The 23,402-nt window shown below is 47.4% G+C and overlaps 2 protein-coding genes across 3 annotated transcripts in view; one reads left to right on the top strand and one right to left on the bottom strand.

Moving 5' to 3' along the window:
* Positions 1-7,293, top strand: part of GTF2F2 (general transcription factor IIF subunit 2) — a 95,960-nt gene extending 88,667 nt beyond the window's left edge. Inside the window, exons 9-10 of one of the 2 annotated variants that reach the window (XR_014269356.1) lie at positions 4,184-4,400; positions 7,170-7,293. Coding sequence is in view for 1 of the 2 variants with exons in the window: in XM_082485922.1 (XP_082342048.1) it covers positions 4,184-4,303 (120 nt within the window). In the remaining variant the exon portion in view is untranslated. Of the gene's footprint in view, positions 1-4,183; positions 5,074-7,169 lie in introns of those variants that run through there. The other variant, XM_082485922.1, reaches the window with a different exon arrangement.
* A 9,196-nt stretch (positions 7,294-16,489) lies between these two features.
* On the bottom strand, positions 16,490-20,850 carry TPT1 (tumor protein, translationally-controlled 1). Its single transcript, XM_082497401.1, has 6 exons — positions 20,699-20,850; positions 20,257-20,330; positions 19,611-19,801; positions 18,777-18,882; positions 18,169-18,285; positions 16,490-16,728 (listed from the first exon to the last, which is right to left on the bottom strand). The coding sequence occupies exons 1-6, from the start codon at positions 20,724-20,726 to the stop codon at positions 16,726-16,728; spliced, it is 519 nt and encodes a 172-aa protein (XP_082353527.1). The 5' UTR covers positions 20,727-20,850; the 3' UTR covers positions 16,490-16,725.
* Positions 20,851-23,402: the final 2,552 nt, after the last annotated feature.

The raw sequence follows: 23,402 nt of genomic DNA on the forward strand, positions 1-23,402 counted from the left end.
TTTTTGTTCTAATGTGTATTTTTATGAGGTAGATTTTTTGCAGTTTTTTCTTTTATTTTGGCTTTAAGCAATGGTTATCCTAAGTGCAGTGTGGTTTTTTTCCCCCTCAGAGTTTTGGAAGGGTTTTCAGAACTTGGAAGTTAACTCCTCTCTCAGCTTTTCAGAAAATTTTTTATCCCATAATTCTGTAATAACATTTATTTCACTTTTTATGGAAAAAATCATGAGGGAAGATGTAACAAAGAAGAGGATGCCTTAAATGTATAAACAGATTACCCGCAGATTAGCTTCTGTGTTATAATAATGTGTATATAAACATGCCAAATCACTTTCTGAGGAGAAATTGTGGACCCGTGATTAACGCTCACCAGGCTCTAAAACTCAGTATTTGGCATCACTGGAGGAAGTGGGGGGTTTCTCTTGATGACGCAGTATCAGACTGAGTAGTATGCTTCGAGATGTATAGGCCAACCTGGCACAGCGCAGGCCCGGGCGGAGCGTTCTGGTCTCTGGAAGGAGAAGTGATCCTGCAGGAAAAATCATAACGACCCCTGAACCCCATCTCATCAAGCCACTTGCTCTCAAGTACAGTAGAGTACAGCAGAATTAGCCCCGATTTGTAATTGTGTAAAACCTCCAACGATTCAGTGTTGTCTGTGCCTGCAGAATGATTTTTTCAGGGCTAAACACTCTCAGCTGCGCTCCCCAAAAGCACTGCTGCTTGTTTCCCCCCGCAACAGAGACAGCAAATAGGAATATGTTGCAAATCCTCAGTTGCTGTAGTTCACGCTCCCAGCTTGAAGTCCCCTCACTTGTGGCACAGACGTTACCTCGCCATTCATTTTGGGTTGCTTTTGTTCCGTTTTGTTACACTGTTGAATCAAAACTCTTGGAAGTTTTGCCCAGAGAGAAACGTAACTGCCTGGAGAGTTGGGTCTGAAAACCAGTTGAAATGAAGAGTAACCTTTGTTTAACTGGGTGGGTGGTTTGGAGGCGTGAGCAAGTAGGGAGAGGCGAGAACTGTCTTGTGGAAAATGTCACCCAAAGATACTGCCACCGAACAGCAGCAAGCCGCTGGGAGCTGCGGACCGTGCAGAGCTGTGGCGGTTTCGTTCTGCCTCAGCCCTTCGGTATGGTCACAGCTGGTGACCTGGCTTCCCAGATGCAGACTAGGTCTCTCGGCCCAGGAGCTGCATATAGATGTACTTCATAGGACGAGAGGCAATTATATTTTTTTTTCCAATTCTCATTAATCTGTCCACGTGCTCTAGAGCAGAGTTTAACCTTGAATCTGAGCGTGTTTCTCCCACGCACTCTGCCATCTTTTGAAGTGCCTGTCAGTGACCCTCCTGAAATCTACCTTGCGTGCATGCAGAAGGATTGCAAACAAAGCTTTGGGATATGCAGGTATACATATCTACACATACTCATACAGAAATCACTTTTTCACCTGCTTTCCTGACCTTTTAAAAAAATGCATTGCACAACAGCGGCGTCACCGTACAAAACCGTTTGCGCGCTAATTGCTGTTGTAGTGAGTACATTCGTCTCAGACACCTGATTCTCAAATAATGACAGCATCTCTGCAACGATGGGATGTGGAAAGGTGTGCTGAGAGAGGTACACTGATCTCCTGCTGCCACCTGCTGGGGTTTGCATTGTGAACCCTCAAGGACTGGAGAGCCATCCCTGCAGCGTAAAATGAACTCCCCGCTCACGGCTCCTGCCCGCAGCCGCTTTGGTCGAAGACAAGACCCTAAGAAACTGGTTTGTAGACGCGGTCTGTTAACGGTCATCTTTCTTACTTGTTGGATAAAGCCATCTTTTAAACAGACCTCATTGCTTCGAGATAGGTTTTTAAGAATCACTTTGCTACGTGAGTCCAAATGAAGTATCATCACTAGCGTGGAGTCAGGATTTTTTTTGCTTTGTAAATTTTTGATGTGTACCTGGAGAGAGTGAAACAATCAGTTTCTGTAAAAGATACTTTTTTTACTGACCGAGAACATCCTTTTTGTTTATTTCCAACTTTTCCATTTAGCAAAAAATGTGTATGAGGTAAGGAAAAGACTGGGCAATCGGCTTTTCTTTTTTTCCTATGTTATCAACAAATACTTGCTTCTTTAATGAGTTGGAGTATGTTGATATTTGCGCTTAGTGGAACAGTAGATACAGAAAATACAAGGGTTCCAGTAACTCCAGTTCAATATATGCACTCAAAGAGGATTAAATTGCTCAAACTAAACCAATTATTAATTTAACGTGGGGATTCTTAAACTGTGGTCTGTGGTTGCCATGGCAATCCAGTCAAGTCAGTCCCGATTAATATTTAAACAAACAAGCAGGCAAATGGCTCTTTAAAAAATGAAACAAATTGCTGGTGTTTATTATAAAGAGTAAAGGAGGGTGATATTAGTGAGCTGTCATGTGTCGAAGGTTATACTACTGGTTATCATAGCTTTGCTTGTGTTTTATTTTTTTAATTTCTCTTCCTAGCATTAATATTTGAATGTATTAGAAAATTCTCTGGCACTTTCTCAGCTCTCCTCTAAAAACGAGGCCATAATAAAATGCTTAAAGCTTTGCAAAATGAAAACCAACAGCTCGGGGCTTTGATGGGGTCTGAATAACGCAGGCAGTTTCCAGATAATCCCAGCCCAAGCAAGATGAAAAGCCAAGAGCTTTCAGCTTAGGTGGAGAAATTCCAGCAGGAGGAAGGTGTATGAGATAACAGTGATGTACAGACCTGCACAGTGGCTGTGTCCCACCACCCCGGGGAGCCCCTTGTGCACAGTGGCCACCCGCACGGCTCCCAGGGCAGAAGGCCTGCCTGCAGCCCCACTTCTTCATAGTCATGTGAGAAACGTAACAGCACGCAGATTTTTAGACCAGCTGTGCCTCTGATACACAGGGTATGATGGGCATATCTCAGCCTTTTGATTTTGCAAGTGCCCCATCTTGAGACAGGGGCTGTGGAGCATCTCCACTAGCTCATCTGTAGGGTACTGCATCTGGGGAGGAATAACATCCTGCATCAGTACAGGGTGGGGACTGACCTCCTGGAGAGCAGCTCTGTAGAAAGGGACCTGGGAGTCCTGGTGGACAACAGGATGACCATGAGCCAGCAATGTGCCCTGGTGGCCAAGAAGGCCAGTGGCATCCTGGGGTGCATCAAGAAGAGTGTGACCAGCAGGTCGAGGGAGGTCTTTCTCCCCCTCTACTCTGCCCTGGTGAGGCCACATCTGGAGTACTGTGTCCAGTTCTGGGCTCTCGAGTTCAAGAAGGACAGGGAACTGCTGGAGAGAGTCCAGCAAAGGGCTACTAATATGATTAAGGGATTGGAACATCTCTCTTATGAGGAAAGGCTGAGGGACTTGGGTCTTTTCAGTCTAGAGAAAAGAAGACTGAGGGGGGATCTTATTAATACTTATAAATACTTAAAGGGAGGGTGCCAGGGGGATGGGAACAGTCTTTTTTCAGTGGTGCCCAGTGATAGGACAAGAGGTAACGGGCACAAGCTTGAACATAGGAAGTTTCATCTAAACATGAGGAGGAACTTCTTTACTTTGAGGGTGGCAGAGCACTGGAACAGGCTGCCCAGAGAGGTTGTGGAGTCTCCCACACTGGAGACAGTCAAAACCCGCCTGGATGCCGTCCTGTGCAACCTTCTGTAGGTGACCCTGCTCTGGCAGGGGGGTTGGACTAGATGATCTCCAGAGGACCCTTCCAACCCTGACCATTCTGTGATTCTGCAATTCATCTGTGGGTGGGTGCTGCTGCTGTACGTCTGCAGTAACCTCAGCATAGCCTTCCCAGAGGTGCTGGGAGCTCCCTTTTGGCAGCCCACGGAGCATCCATCTAGCTAGTACCTGCCGCTCCACGTCTTGGCAGGGCTGCACAGGGACTACCTGGGAGCCGTCACCCCTGGGGCTCAGGTTCTCACTGCTGCATCCCTGGGGCTTGCGCTGGGCCGGGTGTTACACCCGGGCTGCTCTAACCCCTGTTGGGGGTTAAAGTCTATCACAGAGCTGTTACCGCACAAGTTAGTGCCGATCAGCCAACCTTGCTGTCCGCCAAATCGTTTTTATAAGCCAAGTTGATGTGATTGAGCAGATCGTGAGATGTCGTTTAGGAACTGTGGTAATTGCCTGTCTGTATAATTTGAATTTTTGTTTTCTTTCAGATATACTTGAAAGAAATTTTAAGAGAAATAGGCATCTACAACGTGAAGGGGACCCACAAAAACACATGGGAGCTGAAGCCAGAATACAGACACTACCAAGGAGAAGACAAGAGTGATTAACAAAAGCGTTTACGAAGCAAGAGAGAATTAGAGTGATTGCACTGAGGGAACCGTGGTGGGTTTACAGACAGGACTGAGCACAGCACAATTCTGCAAGGTTTGAGTGAAATTAAAGCAGCTGATCCTTTGTAATTTTCCTTAGCTTCATTTTTTTCCAAGGAATATTTCTTGTATGTTTCTATAAGTGTTTCGTCTTTTGACAGGAAAAAAATATTTATAGAATAAACATGTATTAGATTTATCTTTATTAGAAATCTTTTTGAGTTCTGATTTTACTTTTTCTTGGTAGCTTTTCCAAGCCTAGATGACTTTGAAGGAAAACAAGTCCTAGAGGAACCCATAACTTTGTGGTTTTGCATTCCAGTAGAACCAGGTTAATAACCTCCCTTCTGCTGGGATCTGTCAGGGCTTCATCTGGAAGGCTGCAAAGGTACACAACCCTTTGTGCAGCGTTTGGGTGGAATGGACATGGTGCTCCTTTGGGATCTGGCTTTAGGAAAAACAGCCACAACTGCAGTGCTCATTGCAGTCCTTAGACTCCATGGGAACAAATCAACACAGTTAAAAACCCATAAAACGAAGTCTGTTTGATACACAGGTCAGAGGGAAGATGACAATCCCCCTCCAGGTAATTACTGAGGAAAAAAAAAAAGAAATGTCTGTCTGTTAGGTACATCAAGGAATATAGATTTATCTTTTGTTTGTTTTTTTATGATGTTACCTATGTTTTATGTTTAAGCATATCAATAAAAGCGTTATTTTAATTTGTACCACGCAGTGTTCTACATTATTGACTGAATTAGCACTGGAGAACACGTATGAAGGTTTTTTCCAAACCATGTTTTTATTGCTGGCTTTGCCACTGGGTTTCTGTGTGTTTTGGGGAAGATTGCTTAATGTATCTGTGTCTCTGTTCTCCCATTTTTTTAAATGCACATTGCAAGGATTGTCTATTCAGCATGCTTTTTGGGAGGGAGCAGGGAGGGAGACGGGATGGGACTATTTAATTATACTCTCAAAGCTTTTTATGTCAAAAAAAGAGCAAAGAACACAGAGTGGAAAAAAACTCATTAGTATACCTGTAAATGAAGTGGCAAGTGAGGTTTTGTAGCGCAACTTTCACATTCCTTCAGGTCTTTCAGATGTAAGCATCACTTCCGCACACACTAATAAAATAATAGGTCTGCGTGAAAAGCAAACGTTCCATTATTGGTCCACTTGGAAGGAATGAAAAGTTCAGAGGGCGTCAAATGCCTCTGGAGGTTTGTAAAACAGTTCTGAACCCTTACGCATAAGTCACACATTTTAATTTTGCTCAATTCATTTTTTCTAGAATTGTTTGTGTAGGTATCTCTCTAGGGATACGCTTCCTGCTGGTGCTCAGCTTCCTGTGGCATGAAGTGTCTAGTTCCTAGGAGGTGGACTACTGAGAGTTTTTGAAGAGCAGATGACGTTCCAGGGATGTGTGTGTGCTTTCATAAGTATTGCCATTGACTCCTGTCTCCTCAGGCTCTATGAGCAGGACTCAGCTTGCTAACAGCTGCGGGAGATACCTGAGGATGCTGAGAGGAACCCAGGAAGTCAGCCTTCGTGTCTTGCTACAGTACATGATGTGCGCACCAGCGATAGCCGGGGCCTGCACACGTTGCTGTCCTCCTCGTGCTCTTTGAGTCCTCCAGAGGCTTACATTCACAAGCACGTAGGATGAGAACTCTTGCTTTTCATGAGCTGGGCTCCTCTATTGGACTCATGTCCTGTTTGAGCAGCTAAGGTACCTAGAAAGTCTAGACCACCTTCTCCCTTGTGTTGTTCCTCATATGGTCTTCTAAAACCACGCAGGGGAATGCCGTGCAATCCTGATTTAGTAGTGTTGTAATTCAGTGCCACAGGTAAAAATGACTGTGCTGTTTCAGAGGGAAAAGGTTACCTTTAGTGGAATCCCCAGCAGGATTAGCTTACCAGGAAAGTATTTTGGATCTGCTCATATTTTTGGGTTTATGTGAGTTTACTGCTTCACTATTTGTCTTCAGTTGAGAGGGATATAATTAGTCAGTGTGAAACGCCACAAGTAAAGTAGGTATTTTATTGAACTGCAGAGTGCCTTTGAACAGGGTAAATGGGTTCTACTTAGGAGTAATGGAAAGTGTACAGAGCTTACTGGTTTTTATGGGGTTTATGATTTTGTGGGGTTTATGGGCTTTATGGTTTGGAGTTCACTTTCCAAAACCAAAAACTTTCTGAATTTTACATTCAGAAATGCCAGCCTGCTGACAAGTTTGCTTAGGCAGTTAAGACAACACCAAACAGTGCTGTATGTGAACGCTTGAAGTTAGGCATAAACATCCACATTCAAAATACCTGACTGACTTAAAAAATCCTGTAAGACTACAACTCAAAACAGCTTAAATACTCTGAAAAATCAGTCTATATTTTAGATATCTAAATATTAAGACAGGTTCGAAAATATTGACAGAGTAAGGATTATAAAGCAGGATATCCTGTTTTGCTCAGCTGTACTTTAGTTACTCAGATGTTCAGAAATAAGCTTTCTAGCTAAACTTCTAGGTACACTGAGATTATAAATACCCATACCAAAACAGCAAACACAAACACGGTATTTAGTCACACAAAGCGCAGCTACAAATGAAAAAGCTTTCTGAACTGCAGTCATGTGCTTTTCACCAGCCTCACTGAAGTACTAATACTGAAATCTAGACAATAATGCTTACATTATGCTGAAATTGTTGTAAAGTCTTCAGAAATTAAGTTGATGTTAAAAGGGATGACTGTACAGAAAACCCTTACTGATGTTGGTTTTGCTCTATATGAACTGATGCTAGCATAGTAAAAATGTTTCTTCCTGCAGTTTTGAGAGCAATCAAGTTCTTCCAAACAGACAAATTGTAAGCGTGATCGCAACCCAGAACGCCAAGTGTATCCTGGGCTGCATCAGAAGAAGTGTGGCCAGGAGGTCGGGGGAGGTGATTCTGCCCCTCTGCTCTACTCTGGTGAGACCCCACCTGGAGTACTGCATCCAGCTCTGGAGTCCCCAACATAAGAAGGACATGGACCTGCTGGAGTGTGTCCAGATGAGAGCCACGAGGATGATGCGAGGGCTGGAGCACCTCTCCTATGAGAAGAGGCTGAAAGAGTTGGGGCTGTTCAGCCTGCAGAAGAGAAGGCTTCGGGGAGACCTTATAGCAGCCTTTCAGTGCTTATATCAAGATAAATACTCCACAACCGCTCTGGGCAACCTGCTCCTCTGTTTGACCACCCAAAGAATGATTTATTTTTTTTCCCTGGTACCTAATTGCAGCTTCCTGTGTTCCAACTTGTGTCCATTGTGCCTTGTCCTATCAGCACACACCATTGAGAAGACTCTAGATCCATCTTCTCTATGCTGCAGCTCTGTAGCCTGGTAAATAAAGTATTGCCATTGTTAGGTACCAGGCCACAGGCTTTGTGCTGAGTTTTCACAGTCTCGGGACTGAGGTTTACTAGGTTTATTGTTGTCTTAACTTGCTTTGACGGACTTGGAGCTTTGATTTTATTTGGTTTAGTTGCAACATCAGTTTTTCTTCCAACCAGGTGGCTACGCCTAGATTGTCTCACTTTTACTTATGTTTGTATGGTACAACAGTTTTTGAATAGATGATAGTAATAACAAGTACTCATTCTTTGTAGAATGAAACATTTACCGCACCAGTGAGGATAGATAGAAATGTGCGCTCGCAGCCCAGAAAGCCAACCGTATCCTGGGCTGCATCAAAAGAAGCGTGGGACTGGTCTAACTTCATGCAAAGCTGGGATAATGATTTAGCATTTGGGGCAACCTCATTTGGATCCAGCACGTAATAACCAGCAAAAACTCTCCAGCTCTGCTCCACTTGTTCTACAAGGGGACCTTACGCAAGTGCTGTTAGCAGGTTTGCCATCTGCCGAAAGAGAGGAGGAAGAGGCTCGTAGGCGTTCAAGTCTGATTCCCCGGCCCCCACATTTGGATTAATTTAATCTCTGAACCCGCAGCAGTGATGAACACCGATTCCCTGCTGGTCTTCCCATGTGCTGCTGTCTCTGCTCACTGCTGAATTCTGCTCGCGCAGATGTTCTTGAATATTAGTGGTTGAAACATTGGTCCACAAGCGGGTCCCATAGGCACGAGCAGAAGTATCAATGTGCTAAATGCCGTTAAATGAGATTAAAAGCGTGTCTACTCTCTAGCTGTACTTCTCCCGAATGACCAGTTCTTTGAGTTGTCAGACATTTCACGTACAATAAGCCCAGGCACTGACCCAGTAAGTACTGGCATGGACCCGAGTTGATGCGAGGCGGCAGTGGTGCAGCTGCCCCAGTAGAGACATCCCCGTGCCAATGGGCTGGGAGTGGGTGAGAAGGTGCGAGCCTGGAGGCTGCCACTGCTACGTGGGGAAGCGGGGGTGGATTCGAACCCAGCATGGGACAGGCTGGTCCCAGTGCTGCTGTGCTCCGTTCCCCACCAGCTCACAGCTGTAAACACCTGCCTGCCTCTGCTGCTGCCTGCTGCCTCCACTGCCCGGTGGGACAGGCAGGGCTGTATGAGGAATGGGAGCAGAAAACACCAAGTGTGAATATTAGCTGTGGGCCAGTAGAAAGTTAAGTGGCTATGAGACCTCTGCTGCCGCCACCACATCTTTGACACAGAGCTCAGAGGGGGATCAGAGCTCACTAGCTGCTGTGATCCCAGTGGATGCTTCCTAAAAGTCATCCATGCTTTGTCAGCTACATATTGTCTTCACCAGCTGCTTGAAGTTGGCTCCAGCTGAAGGTACCTCCTGCGTGTGTCAGCTATACCCACCCACATTCACATGTCCCTGTTGCCAGGATGGCATTTTCATTAGTCACTGTATTTATTGACTCCTAACAAATCATTTTTCTTGCTAATGCAGGATCAGAGCTGAGTGGTTGCTCCAGGCTCACCTGGAAGATAGCTCTGCTTCTTGAGCTTTTCAAAGAGTTGTGGCTGGATACAACCTGCCCCGTTTCTCATACTGGTGGCAGGATTGGAGGATTCTTTCTTGGCTCTCATAACCCAAGACTGTATGTGGCCACCAGGCTGTGGGGTCAGCCTTTCTCTGGGAGTGTTTAATTATTTGCACAGGGATGACATAAACCAGCAGAAAAGATCAAAAAAAGGCCCTTTCCAGAAGAGCTCGGCACATGATGCTGCAACGGGTCTCAAGGTTCACACCTCTTGTCTGGCTCAAGGTCAAACTCTTCCACCTTCAGCTCTCATCAAACTCAAAAAATGTTGAGTTCATTGTGTTTTGGGAAAAGGAATTGATGAATACCTTTGGATGGGAAACACGGAACACCTGTAAGGCAGAGGGGTCAACGAATGCAGGTGCCATTGAGCATCACTTCAGGTAACCGCACGTAGGGCTTCTGTGATGAGGGTGATTCAAGCACCATCAGCTGAATTTACAGTGACCCTGTTCTCCTGCCCAGCTCAGCAAATCTCAGCCCAAGTAGCTGCTTGGTACCGGTCTTAGGAGAACCTCAGCCAAAATGCATTCCTTGGAGAGGCGCAACCAGCTGAGAGGGGCTTTCTGCTCCTGATGGTGCTATATGGGGGTTTGGGCTTTTGCATCCAGTATGTTTGCAACTACAGGCAAATAAATAGGAGAAGCTGCAGTAGTTGGTTTTCAATCTTGAAAGGAAGGGAATGACTTTCTTTTCACCTCTACTCCATTAACTAGCTTTACCTCTGGAGCTCATTCTTGAGAGTGGGATTTCCACAGGGACTTGAGCACCTCCAGGAGGCAGGGAAGGCTTTCAGCAGCTGCAAGAAGGATCACCAAGGACCAGAGGAACAGGCAAGGGCAAAGGCTTGATTAAAAGCAACAAAGGAAACAATGGAGAGTCAGTCCTCAGCTGCCTCGATGTATGCCTGCGCCCATCCAGTTACCCCCACCAGTCTGTGGTGGAAGGGTTGATAGCACTGGGGATGGAAATGAGACTGACCCGCCCTGGGCTTCACACATCTGATTTATGGACTGTTTGGGGTTTTTTGGTTTTGTTTTTTTTTTTTTTTCCTCCCCAAGAGAGTCTTACATAAACCCCAGTGTGGATTCCTGAAAAGCCTCCCTCCACCGCCTGGCCAAGCCCAGCCTTGGGAAGAGGCCATTTATACCGGCAAAGGGACAGGCTGCAAGCAGCGAAGGCTGCATCCATGCAGGATCCACCAGCCCAAGCACCCCCAGCCACGGGATTTTCCTCCTTCCCAAAGCTGCCTGGCCTGCATTAAGCCAGGCAGCCACGAACACAAAACCCCTTCTACTTGTGGGCAGCTGCTCTCTTTCCTGTTCAGCTTAAAAATCAGGTGGGTTTACGGGGGTCAACACTCTTAGCCCCACCATGACAGGTGAACCAGGTGTGCTGCCAGGAGGTGGCAAAACACCTTTCTGTGGGCAGCTTGACCAAGCACCAATGGCTGGAGGCAGTTTTATGGCTGCAGGAGGCAGAGAAATCATCTCTCCCTGCCTCTGCTGGAGGGACCAAGGGTGCCTAGCTCAGGTGCAGACACAGCTGTAGGTAAAGGAGATGAACCTCAGCCCTCCAACCAGACTATTCCAGTAGCAACAGTAGGGATTTGCTAGCTGAGCATCCGCAGTGAGGAAGCATCCAGAGCTTCACATGGCCTTTTCTAGACTACTGTATTACAAAGAATTTGGAAAGTTAATCCTTAAATCCTTTCTGGGTATCTTAATTTTTTGGACATTCCCAATAAAAAAAAAATTAAAAAAAAAAAAAAATCAAACAGCTGCACTGCTTTGGTGGGACTGCTGGTATGGTTGTGCCTTGCAGAGGATGGGAGGAAAGGGGGCCGCTCTCCCAGCCAGCGCTTCCTCCCACCACTGCTGGTCACAGCCAGGGAGGTGAATCCCAGCTGCTGGCTCTCAGGATAATGGGAAGGCTGCACAGAAATGTTTGCTCATCATCTTCCTCACCACATTCAGCCACTGCCTCATTGGCAAGGTTGGCATTGCACACCAAAATGGTCTAAAAAGGCCTCCTCAGGTGTTTGGCCTTCTGTCAGAAGTGGAAGGTGATAATGGCTCGAAACACCCCGCTGCACTCCTGCCGAACATGCTCCCAGGGTCACCAGTGTTTGCTGGCACCCAAAAAAAATGCTCCCCCAGGCTTCCAGTCTTGGCCGCAGCTGCTTGGCTGTCATCCTTGCACAACAGCTCCAGCTGCAGCTTCAGCCAAGGCACAGAGACCACAAACCAGCACAGTTGCACTCCAGGCAATGGATTTTGGGCTGTTTATGGCAAAGACTTTCAGGCTTGGCTACATTTTTTTTTTTTTCCTTCCTCCTACCGAGACATCTATCTCCAAGCTAAATGAACATGGTGTTTAACTGCTGCTCTCCCACTGTGGGCTAGCAGCAACCCGGAGATTTACTTGCCGTCTGGTGCAGGGTGAAACATCCCAGTTTAACAAGAGCAGCCACATCCCAGGGAAGCAGCTGCAGAGCTGAAACGCAGCCAGAGGTCCATGGGAGCGGAGGGAGGCAACTTACCTGCTCCAAGCCAGCAGCGGCATGCGAGAGAACAGAGGTATCTTGCTGCAGATACTACTGCTGTTTAATAAAAGCATCCTCCCTAGACGGCCGTCACTGAAAACACTGCCAGGGCTGAAGCATGCTGGCCTGAGCCAGCTCAAGTCAGAGACTCACTAAGGGAAGGAAGCAAGTCGCAGCGCTTTTTTTCTATATTTTTTTTTAAATAATCTAATTTTACTTCTCTGACAACCACTATGCCCTAAGCTTAAGGTAAGTCCCTCCCAACCTTAACATAAACCCCGTGAGGAAAAAAAGCAACCCAAAAGAAAACAAAGTGCACCCTCAGCAAGTTTGCGGATGATACCAAGCTCTTTGGCAAGGTAGACATGCTGGAGGGAAGGGATGCCATCCAGAGGGACCTGGACAGGCTGGAGAGGTGGGCCCGTGCCAACCTCATGCAGTTCAACAAGGCCAGGTGCAAGGTCCTACATCTGGGTTGGGGCAATCCCAAGCACAAATACAGGCTCGGCAGGGAATGGCTGGAGAGCAGCCCTAAGGAGAACCTGGGTGTGCTGATTGACAAGAAGCTCAACATGAGCCAGCAATGTGCGATCGCAGCCCAGAAGGCCAACTGTATCCTGGGCTGCATCAGAAGTGTGGCCAGCAGATCAAAGGAGGTGATTCTGCCCCTCTACTCTACTCTGGTGAGACCCCACCTGGGGTACTGCATCCAGCTCTGGAGACCTCAACATAAGAAGGACATGGACCTGCTGGAGCATATCCAGATGAGAGCCACGAGGATGATCTGAGGGCTGGAGCACCTCTCCTATGAGGAAAGGCTGAAAGAGTTGGGGTTGTTCAGCCTGGAGACGAGAAGGCTCTGGGGAGACCCTATTGTGGCCTTCCAGTACCTAAACGGGGCCTACAGGAGGGCCAGGGAAGGACTTTTTACAAGGGCATGTAGTGATAAGACAAGGGGAAATGGCTTTAAACTGGAAGAGAGCAGGTTTAGATTAAATATTAGGAGGAAAATTTTCACTCTGAGGGCGGTGAGGCACTGGAACAGGTTGCCCAGAGAAGTTGTGGAGGCCCCATCCCTGGAGGTGTTTGAGGCCAGGCTGGATGGGGCTTTGAGCAACCTGGTTTAGTGGGAGGTGTCCCTGCCTATGATGGGGGGGTAGAACTAGATGATCTTTAAAGTCCCTTCCAACCTAAACCATCCTATGATTCCTACATCCATTCATTTAAAACCTTTGTAAGTTCTCCCTCCTTGTACCGAAGCTGAGGGCTGCACAAGGCTCCAGGACTGTCACCCACCTGGGCTCTGGCACCCACCCCCTGCCCAGGCTGAGTGGGCAAAGCCAAGGGATGGAACCGGGCTGGCTCAGCTGGGTACCTAGGAGGGGACAATGGGAGTATACAGCTCCCCACAGCCCCACCAGCACCTCTCCCAGCACACCAGATGTTCATGCAGTGGAGGCAACATCCCCAAACCTGCACTCTTTCTCCTCAAAGCAGAGGGGCAGCAAAACTGTGAGACAAAGAGCAAACATTCAGGGGGAGCAGTTGGGTGGGAGGACCAAAGGCCAAGGGGACCATGGAACATGCCCAGCACAGAAGCTGCTTCCTCCAGTCCCAAGACATCACTCCCTTAACCACAAAGGCACAAAACTAAAAACAGGTGGTTGGTCGTCCCCCGTGTCCCCCCCCCGCCTTTATAATGCAGTCAGCCTTCCTTCACCTTCCTGGCAGGTGCAGGAGCAACCTCCCAGCCCCACATGGAGCTGAGACCGGAGCCGGCACAGGAAAGGTTTCTACCCAGCCCCTTAACCTACTCCATGAGGCTCAGGAGAAGAGCTGTTTGGATCCTTCCCAGGTCCACAGCCCTTCCAGCCACAGAAAGTATCTTCACAGGCATGTAATATATAAGCCTAAGCACAGGTTTTAAAAGAAGATGGGGATAGGTTTTAAAGCCGTCCTTCAGTTCAGGCTGTGTTCAAGCAGCACCAGGGTAATTTGTTATGATGAGGGACTTTTACCAATTTAGTCAAAGCTGCAGCATTATAGCAGTACAAAGCTTCCCTTCTCAAATCACTTCAGCCCCAGAAAACAGCTGCTTGAAATGAAGAGAGGCCAGAAGAGGAACTGGGTTACGAGGAAATACACTGACTTCATTTCCAACTCAGAGTTGCATCACAGACTGTTGACAAGTGCGTTTACCAGCCACAGGTCTCCCACTTAACAGTGTGCAGCGACTCCCAATGCAAGCAGTTGGATCCCAACTTTCCCCTTGCTCTGCCTTCACTGCAGGTGTAGCACAGCTGAGACAGCTGCTTGTCACCACCATGGTACTTCCCTGCCATCAAGCACCGTTTAACCTCTCTTCCCTGGTGCCTTGCAGGCTTGACACTACAGAGTGGCAAGATTTACCTTTTTCCCCCTGAGAAATTGAAGGCAGCAATGCATTTTGGGGAAGTGCGGTGCAGCCAGGAGCAAAATCACTTCTCTTGCTGCTCACTGGGAGATGAACAGAACAAAATCCTGCATCTCAAGAGCCTTTGAATGGTCACTTCTCTACAAGAGGCAAGAGACCCCTTTAGAGACTCTGCCACACAGAAAAGTATTTGAGATTAATAGGAGCGTGTAACCCACTAGTTAGGCATGTTTGCACACACCAATTGGAATATCCCAATTAGCCCAGAGTACAGACAGGATGGCACATAATTTGCCACACACCATTCAACCCAAGACCAAGGCTGTGTTCATCAGGCTTTTAAGCACCTGCTTTTCAAAGCAGCACCTCATCACCTGCACCCAGCTGCCACACAGCAATTCGCTCCAGGCTCATGCCCAGGGTTCCCAGCCTCAGCAAAACTAGCCAGGCAGGGGGAAGAGCTGTTTTCATTCCCGCATCCCAGTTCCACTCAGTTTTAAACACTTTGACTCACTGGCAGCAGGAGCTGGAGGTATTAGGGGATGCACAGCCATGCAAGCATTGCTCTGCCACACTAAACTTACTCCACAGAGAAGCCAAAGTCTCAAACTAAACAAGTGCTTACTATCCCCTTCCTTTCAAGCTCCCAGTTTTTAAACAAAGACGCAATGGAAAGACTAAGATGGCATCCTCTCATGGCCCCGTTAAACAAATCCTCTGCAAGGACAGGGAGAACCAGCTCACAGTGATTAAATTTAGGCTTTGAACCTCCTCCCTGCCTTTCAGCCCCCATTGGTTGAAGGCAGAGGGGAGCATTAATTTATATTGCTTAGATTACACCAAAGTTGGCCTTCAGCCAGAAGCGCAGCTGGCCCAAGACTCTTTCTTGGGAAAGCTAAAGAAAAATATGTATGCAAATGAAGTTCCCACAGAACTAAAATAGGGTGTTTAAACCAGACAAGAACCTCCAAGATAACTGGGGCACACTCCACTCCCACCTCCACAGACAGTATCTCACTCCTCCCAGCCTGCTGCCACATCTATCTGACCCCTGCAGAAACCTACCTCCACCTCAGCCCCCTGGCACCAGCGCCAAAACCTGACCCGAGACAGCAAAGATGCCAAAACTGTGCTGAAGTGGAGGCCTGAGGCCTCCCAGATCAACAACAGCTAGGAAGTGGGTCACGTGCTCCCCTTCCAGCCACCTTAACCTCCTATACCTGTAACAGTTAATGACCTGCAGTCTAAGGCAACGTCCCCGGTCAGGCACACACAGTCACGTTGTCAGCAGCAACATAAGCCCCCTTGCCTCAGTTTGGGCCCTGTGAAGAAGGCATTTGTGTTCCTTTATTCAATCCAGACTGCCATGAGGTCAGACAGGTAGAAAGCGCAAGGAACCTGTTACTGTTGCATCTCAGCAAGAACCAGAGAAGCAATGGCCATTTGCTCCAGGTCTGTCAAACAGATGCATTTCCTAACGAGGAATACAGCAAGAACAGACATTATAAACACTCAGGTGAGTCTCAAAGCACCTGCCTTGTAATAAACCTAGGATAGGGCCAGGCCATTTCCACATCTACCTCCCCAAGGCAAAGGCAAGTACAGAAAAACCCCAAATCCTCTAACTTGACTGAGTTCTAGTCAATCTGCTCCTTAACAGCTGTCAAATACAGAGCAGCCAGTACCACAGCCAGGCTGTGTTGGAAAGTGCAGTGATTTCACCTCCTCCCCATGATGTTCCCACTACCTAGGCCAACAGAGTGCTGGTCTTAGACTAGTGCCCCATCCATCCTACCTTCATCCTGAAGTTATACTACAACTGAGGACAGACTCTAGTATCCTTGTTTGACAAAGCAGCTCAGCCAGCACTCAGCTTGAGTACCACATATTCCATTCTGTTGTGGGGCTTTTTTATTATTAATTTTGGTATCTTCCAGAGATAGCAGTCTCTCTACAATCATGAAAGACGAAGAGGGTCCACTCCACCACGATGACATTTCTTACACTTTCCTTATTCCCCTCAGCCTGCTCTTGCATTCCAATGTCACAGGTAGAAAGTGCACAAGGTCTGTCTGGAGACAGTCAAGGTGCAGTGCGCTAGCGCCAGGCTATACTACTGACAGTACCAAATCCTCAGGCAAACATCCTGCTGCAATCTCTCCTGCAAGTCACCCTAAGAAACACAATAGACCAAAAGGCATCACCTAGAATGGGTTTAAATGAGTTTTATTTTAGACAACCTACATGACAGATGTTTGGGTTTTTTTTTTTTTTCTTTTTAAAACAATGCCTCCACTCCAAATCAGGGTCAAAATAAGTGAATAAAGCTCAAGATGACATCAGTCCAGTTGTTAAGACATTGCCAATTCCTGGTGTTGTGCCGATGAAGAAGAAACAGCAGCCAGCTATGAAGACGGGTGATCCAAAACCATACTGTTTGATTCGTTACTGAAACAAGAGTAGCAAGTGTTAGCTCAAGGTCTTGACAGTCAGTGTAAGTTTCTGTAACTTATTGGTGTATTCCCTAATTCAATCTGAGCTGCCACAGTCAGGCAGGCAGAAAGCGCAAGGAAGTTATTTTTGCATCTTAGTGCAAACCAGAGAGCAACAGTGCAAGTGCTCATGGTCTATCAGAGGATGCTGAGCATTTCTACAATCGTGCAGAGCAACTGGCATCAGCTGCTGAGCAAGCCAGACAAGACACTCATTCACAGCTTTTTTGCTTGACACACCAAGTTTCAGATTTCCTCTCAAATAAGAGCACGTCCTAAACAATTACTAAAGCTTACAATGTACGTGCTGTCTCTTAGAAGAGGTGTACCAAGAAGCTGGAACAGTTTGTTGCCCACTGTAACGCCCTGCTACTATTCTTTTACCCTATCTTGAAGTAGATGGGGTTATCCAAATTACAAATCAAAAAGGTCTGCACAAGCAGGGGAGACACACACAAGCTTCTGCTCCGAGGCGGCACCTTCCAGGCAACCGCCTGCTCTCAGGCCCAGGACGGACATCACCCTTCAGTCATGCTACAGAAAGTGCTGTTTTGGGGCCAATACATGTTGCCCTAGTTAGGCTACTGCTCCACCCTAGAAATTGGTTCATCTTTACATGACTTGCATACCAGAAAGTCTGTAAGAGGCTTTACAGATAAATTTAGCTGGCTATAAACAGACTTCATAAGTCCACAATGACTGGGCAAAGCAATTGGTGACCCAATCCAATAGTCTGCAGTGAATTCCATGACTCTCCGAATAAGTAAAAAAATGCAAGTGTTGAGGTTCAAATACTGTTCCCTTGCAACCACATTCCAACGTAGAGTAGTTAAAGCGGAGCACAGGAGCTGTCTGAGCTCAGGCAGCTGGAGATTCCAGACAGAATAAGGTTAAGTACTCAGTCAAATATTACCATGTTCTCAAATTTAGGGCAATTAGGCAGTTCTTGCATAACAAAATAAGGGCATCAGATTAAGTGAAAGACAACTGAACGTGACCATATAAGGTACTTCAGAATTAACCCCACAAGAGGGATTCAAAGTAGAATTGCTCCATTTCAGAGGACACTGTCTTTAATCTAATAGTTTAAACCATTACCAATTACACACATCTCAGAGACAATTCCTTCTGCATTTCTTAGCCATTATGTCACCATGAATCACGGCAGTGAAACTAAGTCCGCATTTAGCATAACTGAACAGTAGTATACAAGGGAAGTTTCAGCCACTTTATATAACATGAAGCAGCAATTAGGCTGTACTTACATGAACTTTAAGTTTTTAAACTGGCAGCTACTGTTCAACTTTAACAGGGATACAACAGAACAAGTGATGCATTGAAAGAAAGAGCTACTCATGTAGTTACGCACATTCATCCAATCCAGATCAGTACTTACACATTTCTCGATTTCTAAGCCGTCCTTAAAGAAAATCATATATGGGGTCACGCCATCCTCACGGAAATCCAGGAGAGCCACCATACCATCTGGATTCATGTTCTCTCCTACAAAGAACTTCAGAGAAACACGTTACTGAGACATTTAATGAGCTATTAACAGGATAAAGTGCCTTTTTATACAAGAAAGCTACAACGCCTCCAAGTTTGGTTCAAAAGTCTCCCTGACCAGCTGCACGGATTTTGCTTTCTGCAGCTTGGCCATTTTAGTACCACATAACTTTACACACTGCTACAAAGAGCAGAGTAAGACACAGCAGGGGCAAAAGTGATCCATCTTGCAAGTCTTTAACTCCACAGTTCCTAAACGGTGAGAACTACAAACGTAGTTAACTACAAGCATTGCAAGCTGAAACGAAATCCCCAAACAATAGTCTTTCGCTATTTCTCCTCTCTGAGTCTCAGAGCCCTTAACACTCTCAGAGAAGGTCAAGTTAGATGTCCTCACAAAAGGAGCCCTCAAAACTTTTAACAAGCTAGTTCAGCAGATGAACCAATCACAGCTTGTATCACTGCAATGCTGCTGTAAGGAGATGCAAGTTTCATTACCTGGTAGTTTTTGAAGTTAGCAAGGATGTGTTTGATTTGTTCTGCAGCCCCTGTCATGAAAGGCTTTACTCTCTCTGGTTTGTGTTCCTCAAGTCTGGCTTTGATTCTGCAAGGAAAAAAAAAAAGCTCTGAAAACACATTCTAGCTTAGTAACTTCACTGTGCAGCATCACATCATAGCAGAAAGAATTACTAACAAACTGTTTGGCTTTGCTGCCTTTCTCCTCTCCCTCCCAAAGCCCCCAACGTTTAACTTAATTTTGCTAGCGTATTAGCAGAACAGTGTCTGCCACTCATGTTAAGCTCATTTTACTTCTAGGCTAGTGGTAGACAAAAATTAGCAAGCCATTTGCATAGCACCAAGAGTGCTATCTATCAGTATCACAAAGCATTTTCACCTTTAATACTAACCCACCGAATCACGAGCAACAGAAATTATACCCTGAGTTAGCAGAAAGTTCCATTCACACAAATTATTTTTGACATTTAAATTGTGAAGTTAGAAAAGCTTCAGGAAGCTTTTCTTCACCACCTCACCCCCTTCCACATGAATGTTTGGCATAGAGGAATCCAAAAGAAAACAGCAAGGTTACAAATAACATCCAAAGCACGTGATCAGGTCCTCTACCTCAGCCAAGATAAACTTAGATATTCCAGTATCAATTCTTTAGAGCTTCAGTTTTGCCAAGTATTAAGACATTGTTGAAGTTCACAGCCAGTTTGGCACCTGTATCAGAACTAACACCTACTAGGAATAAAGTTCAACACTGTTTTTAAAGTCTCAACAACTGACATTTCACAGTCTCATTTAAAGAAAAAGCCTACCAACACTTACGCCTTCATGTAGTCCTTGATGTACTTCTTGTAGGATTCTTTTGTAAAGCTGGTTTCCTGAAGGTGGTGGTTTATTACTATATCAACACCAGTTATGACCGTGGCTTCTGTTCCATCTCCCTCAGGACCTTCAGCAGAGGCATTGCCACCAATTAGAGAGTCATCAATTTGACCCTCTGTCCTGGTGACCATCTAGATTTAGAGACATCAAAAAACTTAACGGCTCTGCAAAAATCTTAATGCTACCGCTCTTACACATCTATGACCTGTCAGCAGGGCATGACTTCAGAGCCACAGTTAAGTGCAAGGAGTCTGACTGCAGCCCAAGCACAGATTACTTAAGCCAGGCTCCTCTCCCAGTGCCTGACCAGTTTCATTACACCACCAGCGCTGCACTCCAGCTTGCCTGCCCCGGGCTCTCTCCCGCACCACTTGGGGCAGCAGCCGGCCCTGCCTCGGCCATAGGCACCAGGCCGTGGTGGGTGTTCCCCTCTGGGGTCCCTCGCAGGGAATCCAGCCCCCTCTCCCCAAACCCTGCCTCCGCCACCGGCCCGGCAGGCCCGGCTCCAGGCAGCGGCCGGGCCCTGAGTCACCGCAGCGAGGCCTGTCACCCCCCCACCTTCCCTGGGGGCGGGCGAGCCACTCACCTTCCCCTCCACTTCCAGGCACAGGCCGTTCGCCACCTCCCGGATCTTGTAGATGTCCGAGAACATCTCGTCCTCTGCGGGGAGACAGACACACACAGGCGGGCGCCGCCGCGTCAGCCTCCGCCCTCCACCTCCCCACCACCGGGACGGCCCGCCGCCACCTTCCCCTCACCGCCCTTCCGGGCCACGCTCCGCTCCGGCTTCCCGTCGCCCCCTACCCCCGAGCCCGGCGCTCCAGCCTGGGCCCCACGGCCTTAGCCCAGGCGGTCCGCGGCCCCCGCCATGTCCCCCTCCCCCCCGTCGCCGCGGCCGCCCGCACTGCACATGCGCGGCACCGCCGGGCCCAGCCGCCGGGCCCAGGCCTCGGCCCAGCCGCTTTCCCCGACCGAGCGAGCGAGCAACCCCCTACCGCCGGCCCCCTCCCCCGTGCCGCCACCCTTACGGCTGATGCAGTCCCGGTAGATGATCATGGCGGCGGCGAAGGGGCGGGGAGGGCGGCGCGGCGGTGGCGGCGCGGGTCTCTGCGCAGCGACCCGAGAGCGGGCGGGAGCGAGGCGGAAAGGGCCGAGTCAGCGCCTGCCGGAGCTCATATAGCCGGCACCTCCCGGTGCGTCATCGCGCATGCGCGCACACCGCCTCTCCCCCCCAAGTCCCCCCGTCCCCTCTCCCGCCCTACGCGGCGCCCTCGCGCGGCCGTTACAGGCCGTTAGAGCGGCCGTTGTGTGAGGGGAGCACAAAGCGGCTCCCCCCGCCCCAGACACACACACGGCGGGAGGGCGGGTTTGTGCCTGTGCTGAGCGGGCAGGGGATGAGGGCGGGCTGTGGCAGTGGTAGGCTTCGCTCTGCGCTGACTGGCAGATCTGCCCAGCGGCTGTAGTCTTCCTCCTCTTGCTGATTGTTGTTTTCAACACTGAGAGGGGATCTTATCGACGCTTATAAATATCTAAAGGGCGGGCGTCAAGAGGATGGGGCCAGACTCTTTTCAGTGGTGCCCGGCAACAGGACAGGGGTCAACGGGCACAAGCTGGAACACGGGAAATTCCATCTCAACATGAGGAAAAACTTCTTTACTTTGAGGGTGGCAGAGCACTGGAACAGGCTGCCCAAGGAGGTTGTGGCGTCTCCTTCTCTGGAGATACTAAAAACCAGTCTGGATGCGTTCCTGTCCAACCTACTCTAGGTGAACCTGCTTTGGCAGGGGGGTGGACTAGGTGAGCTCCATAGGTCCCTTCCAACCCTGACCATTCCGTGATTCACTGACCTGGGCATGAATCTTTCTCCTCAGCTCTGGCACAAGCTCAGTTTTCAAGAAGTACTCCGAGCCTTTCCCAAGCATCTTGAGGAAGCACTGCTGTGTCTCCCACCACAGTCAGGGGTACCACCATGTCATCTGCTGTGCTCACACTATTAACAGCCCGATAAAGTGCTGTCCTGACTGCCTCCAGCTGCTGCCTTCTCACCTACAGGGTACCTCCCTGTGATCTCCATCATCTGTAATGACTACTTCGATGTGCTCACTGCTGAGGAGCTCCTGACACCTTGTAAAGACCATGATATGTATGCGCTGTACTGAGTGCTGTGCCTTCTCCAAATAAATGTTTGATTATTTTTAATGCACAAATCATTAAGAAGCTGTTAGACTGATCCTGCTATTGCTCCCTCAGATAAATCCAGTTGGGTATGCTCAGAGACACCACTTCTACACGTACAGGAGGACTGGATGGGGCAGGTATATTTTTCTTATTTTTACAGGTATGTTTTTCTCAGTTATCCACAGATAAGAGAGATTAAGTCCAGCAGTCAGGGTCGAAATGAAAGGCAGAAGTACAGCAATGCCTAGACCTCTTTTTTCCCCCTTGCACATACTTTTCTGCAGCAGCCTGTCACAGTTGAAATGAATGTAGACCTCCCTTGAACCCAGCTGCTTAGGGGCCATTGACAAAATACCTTCAAAAGACATAATGGGACCTAAAATGCTTAATGCTGCTAACCATCCCCAACTTGACAGAGACACCAGGGCACAGGATACAATTCTTTGTCCTACACCCTCCTCAGGCAGTAAATTACTCATTGCTTTCATCCTGTGTGCCAGAGGAGCTTGCATTTTATCTCCTCCTTCCCTGCTATCTCTTCCTTTGCTCCAGATATCAGTCTTTTAGTCTTTTTTTTTTTTTTTTCAGATGGTCTAGCTGCTTACGTAATCTAATTAAATGTAGAAGTCGTTCTCTGCCAGTTTTCACCTTTAAGACTACTGCTGCTATTTCAGACCTGAAGAAGGGGCTTCTGCCCATAAGCTTATCTGGTTTCTCTCGGTGGCAGCTGGCCTGATAAATTACAGCCCCTCTTTTTACAAACTGCAGTAGAAAAAGAGCAACTTACATCTTTAGCAGTGGGTTGAGTGACAGGGGAACATTTGGCTCCTTCTCCATGGTGTAATATGCAGCTAAAAACATCCAGTTAGTAGGTGTGCGTCAATTTGGTTTTATTTTAAAGAGATTGTTCTAGAAAAGTGAATATTTCTGTAGTAGTATTGAAACCTCTTGCAAATTCAGCGGTTGACTCAATTTACTGGAGTCAGGGTAGGAACCCTTTGGCACAATCACTAAGGTAGGTGGACCTTCAGGTTGGTTTGCCTACATTTAGCAGCTGTGAAATGGGAGATATTATTTAAAAATTTGTTGGTTAAATAGGTCAAGGCTCCCATGTGAACACCAATTTGATGTGGAGTTAAGCTAAATCAGTATCAAGCTGAAAAAGCTTTAAATGAGACTAGGAATGTTGACATGACAAAGTTTTGCATCCTTTTAAGTTGAGTTGCTTTCAAAACTGGTTTAAACCCAGACAACCCTGAACAAATCCCAGGACTACATTAGTGATATTTTAAGTGGTGTAGGCTTTGCAAGAAGCACTTCACTAAGGTACCAGTGCTGAAAATTTCCTGTGATGCCATGTAAACAGATAATTATGTAATGTGGTGACACTTTGTGATGAACTAGATTAGAAAATGCATTAATTTAAAAAAAATTATTTATTTTTTCCAGAAACCAGCATTGTTTGAAGAAAACCTTAGTGTTTCTCACCTGCTTTCTGTGCAGGCAGCCCCTTCAAGCACCACTCATGTCCACCCAGGCTTAATACACTCCAGA

Source organism: Vanellus vanellus (genome assembly GCF_965231255.1).
Source record: "Vanellus vanellus genome assembly, chromosome: 1".
NCBI lineage: Eukaryota > Metazoa > Chordata > Aves > Charadriiformes > Charadriidae > Vanellus > Vanellus vanellus.

What these genes read in the sequence shown, in the direction of transcription:
- TPT1 (XM_082497401.1), bottom strand. Translation starts at nt 20,726, where the DNA reads ATGATCATCTACCGGGACTGCATCAGCC. An exon ending in CTACCGGGACTGCATCAGCC is followed by an intron (nt 20,331 to 20,698) that starts GTAAGGGTGGCG and finishes GTCTCCCCGCAG; the next exon opens with AGGACGAGATGTTCTCGGAC. An exon ending in ATCAAGGACTACATGAAGGC is followed by an intron (nt 18,883 to 19,610) that starts GTAAGTGTTGGT and finishes TTTTCCTTGCAG; the next exon opens with AATCAAAGCCAGACTTGAGG.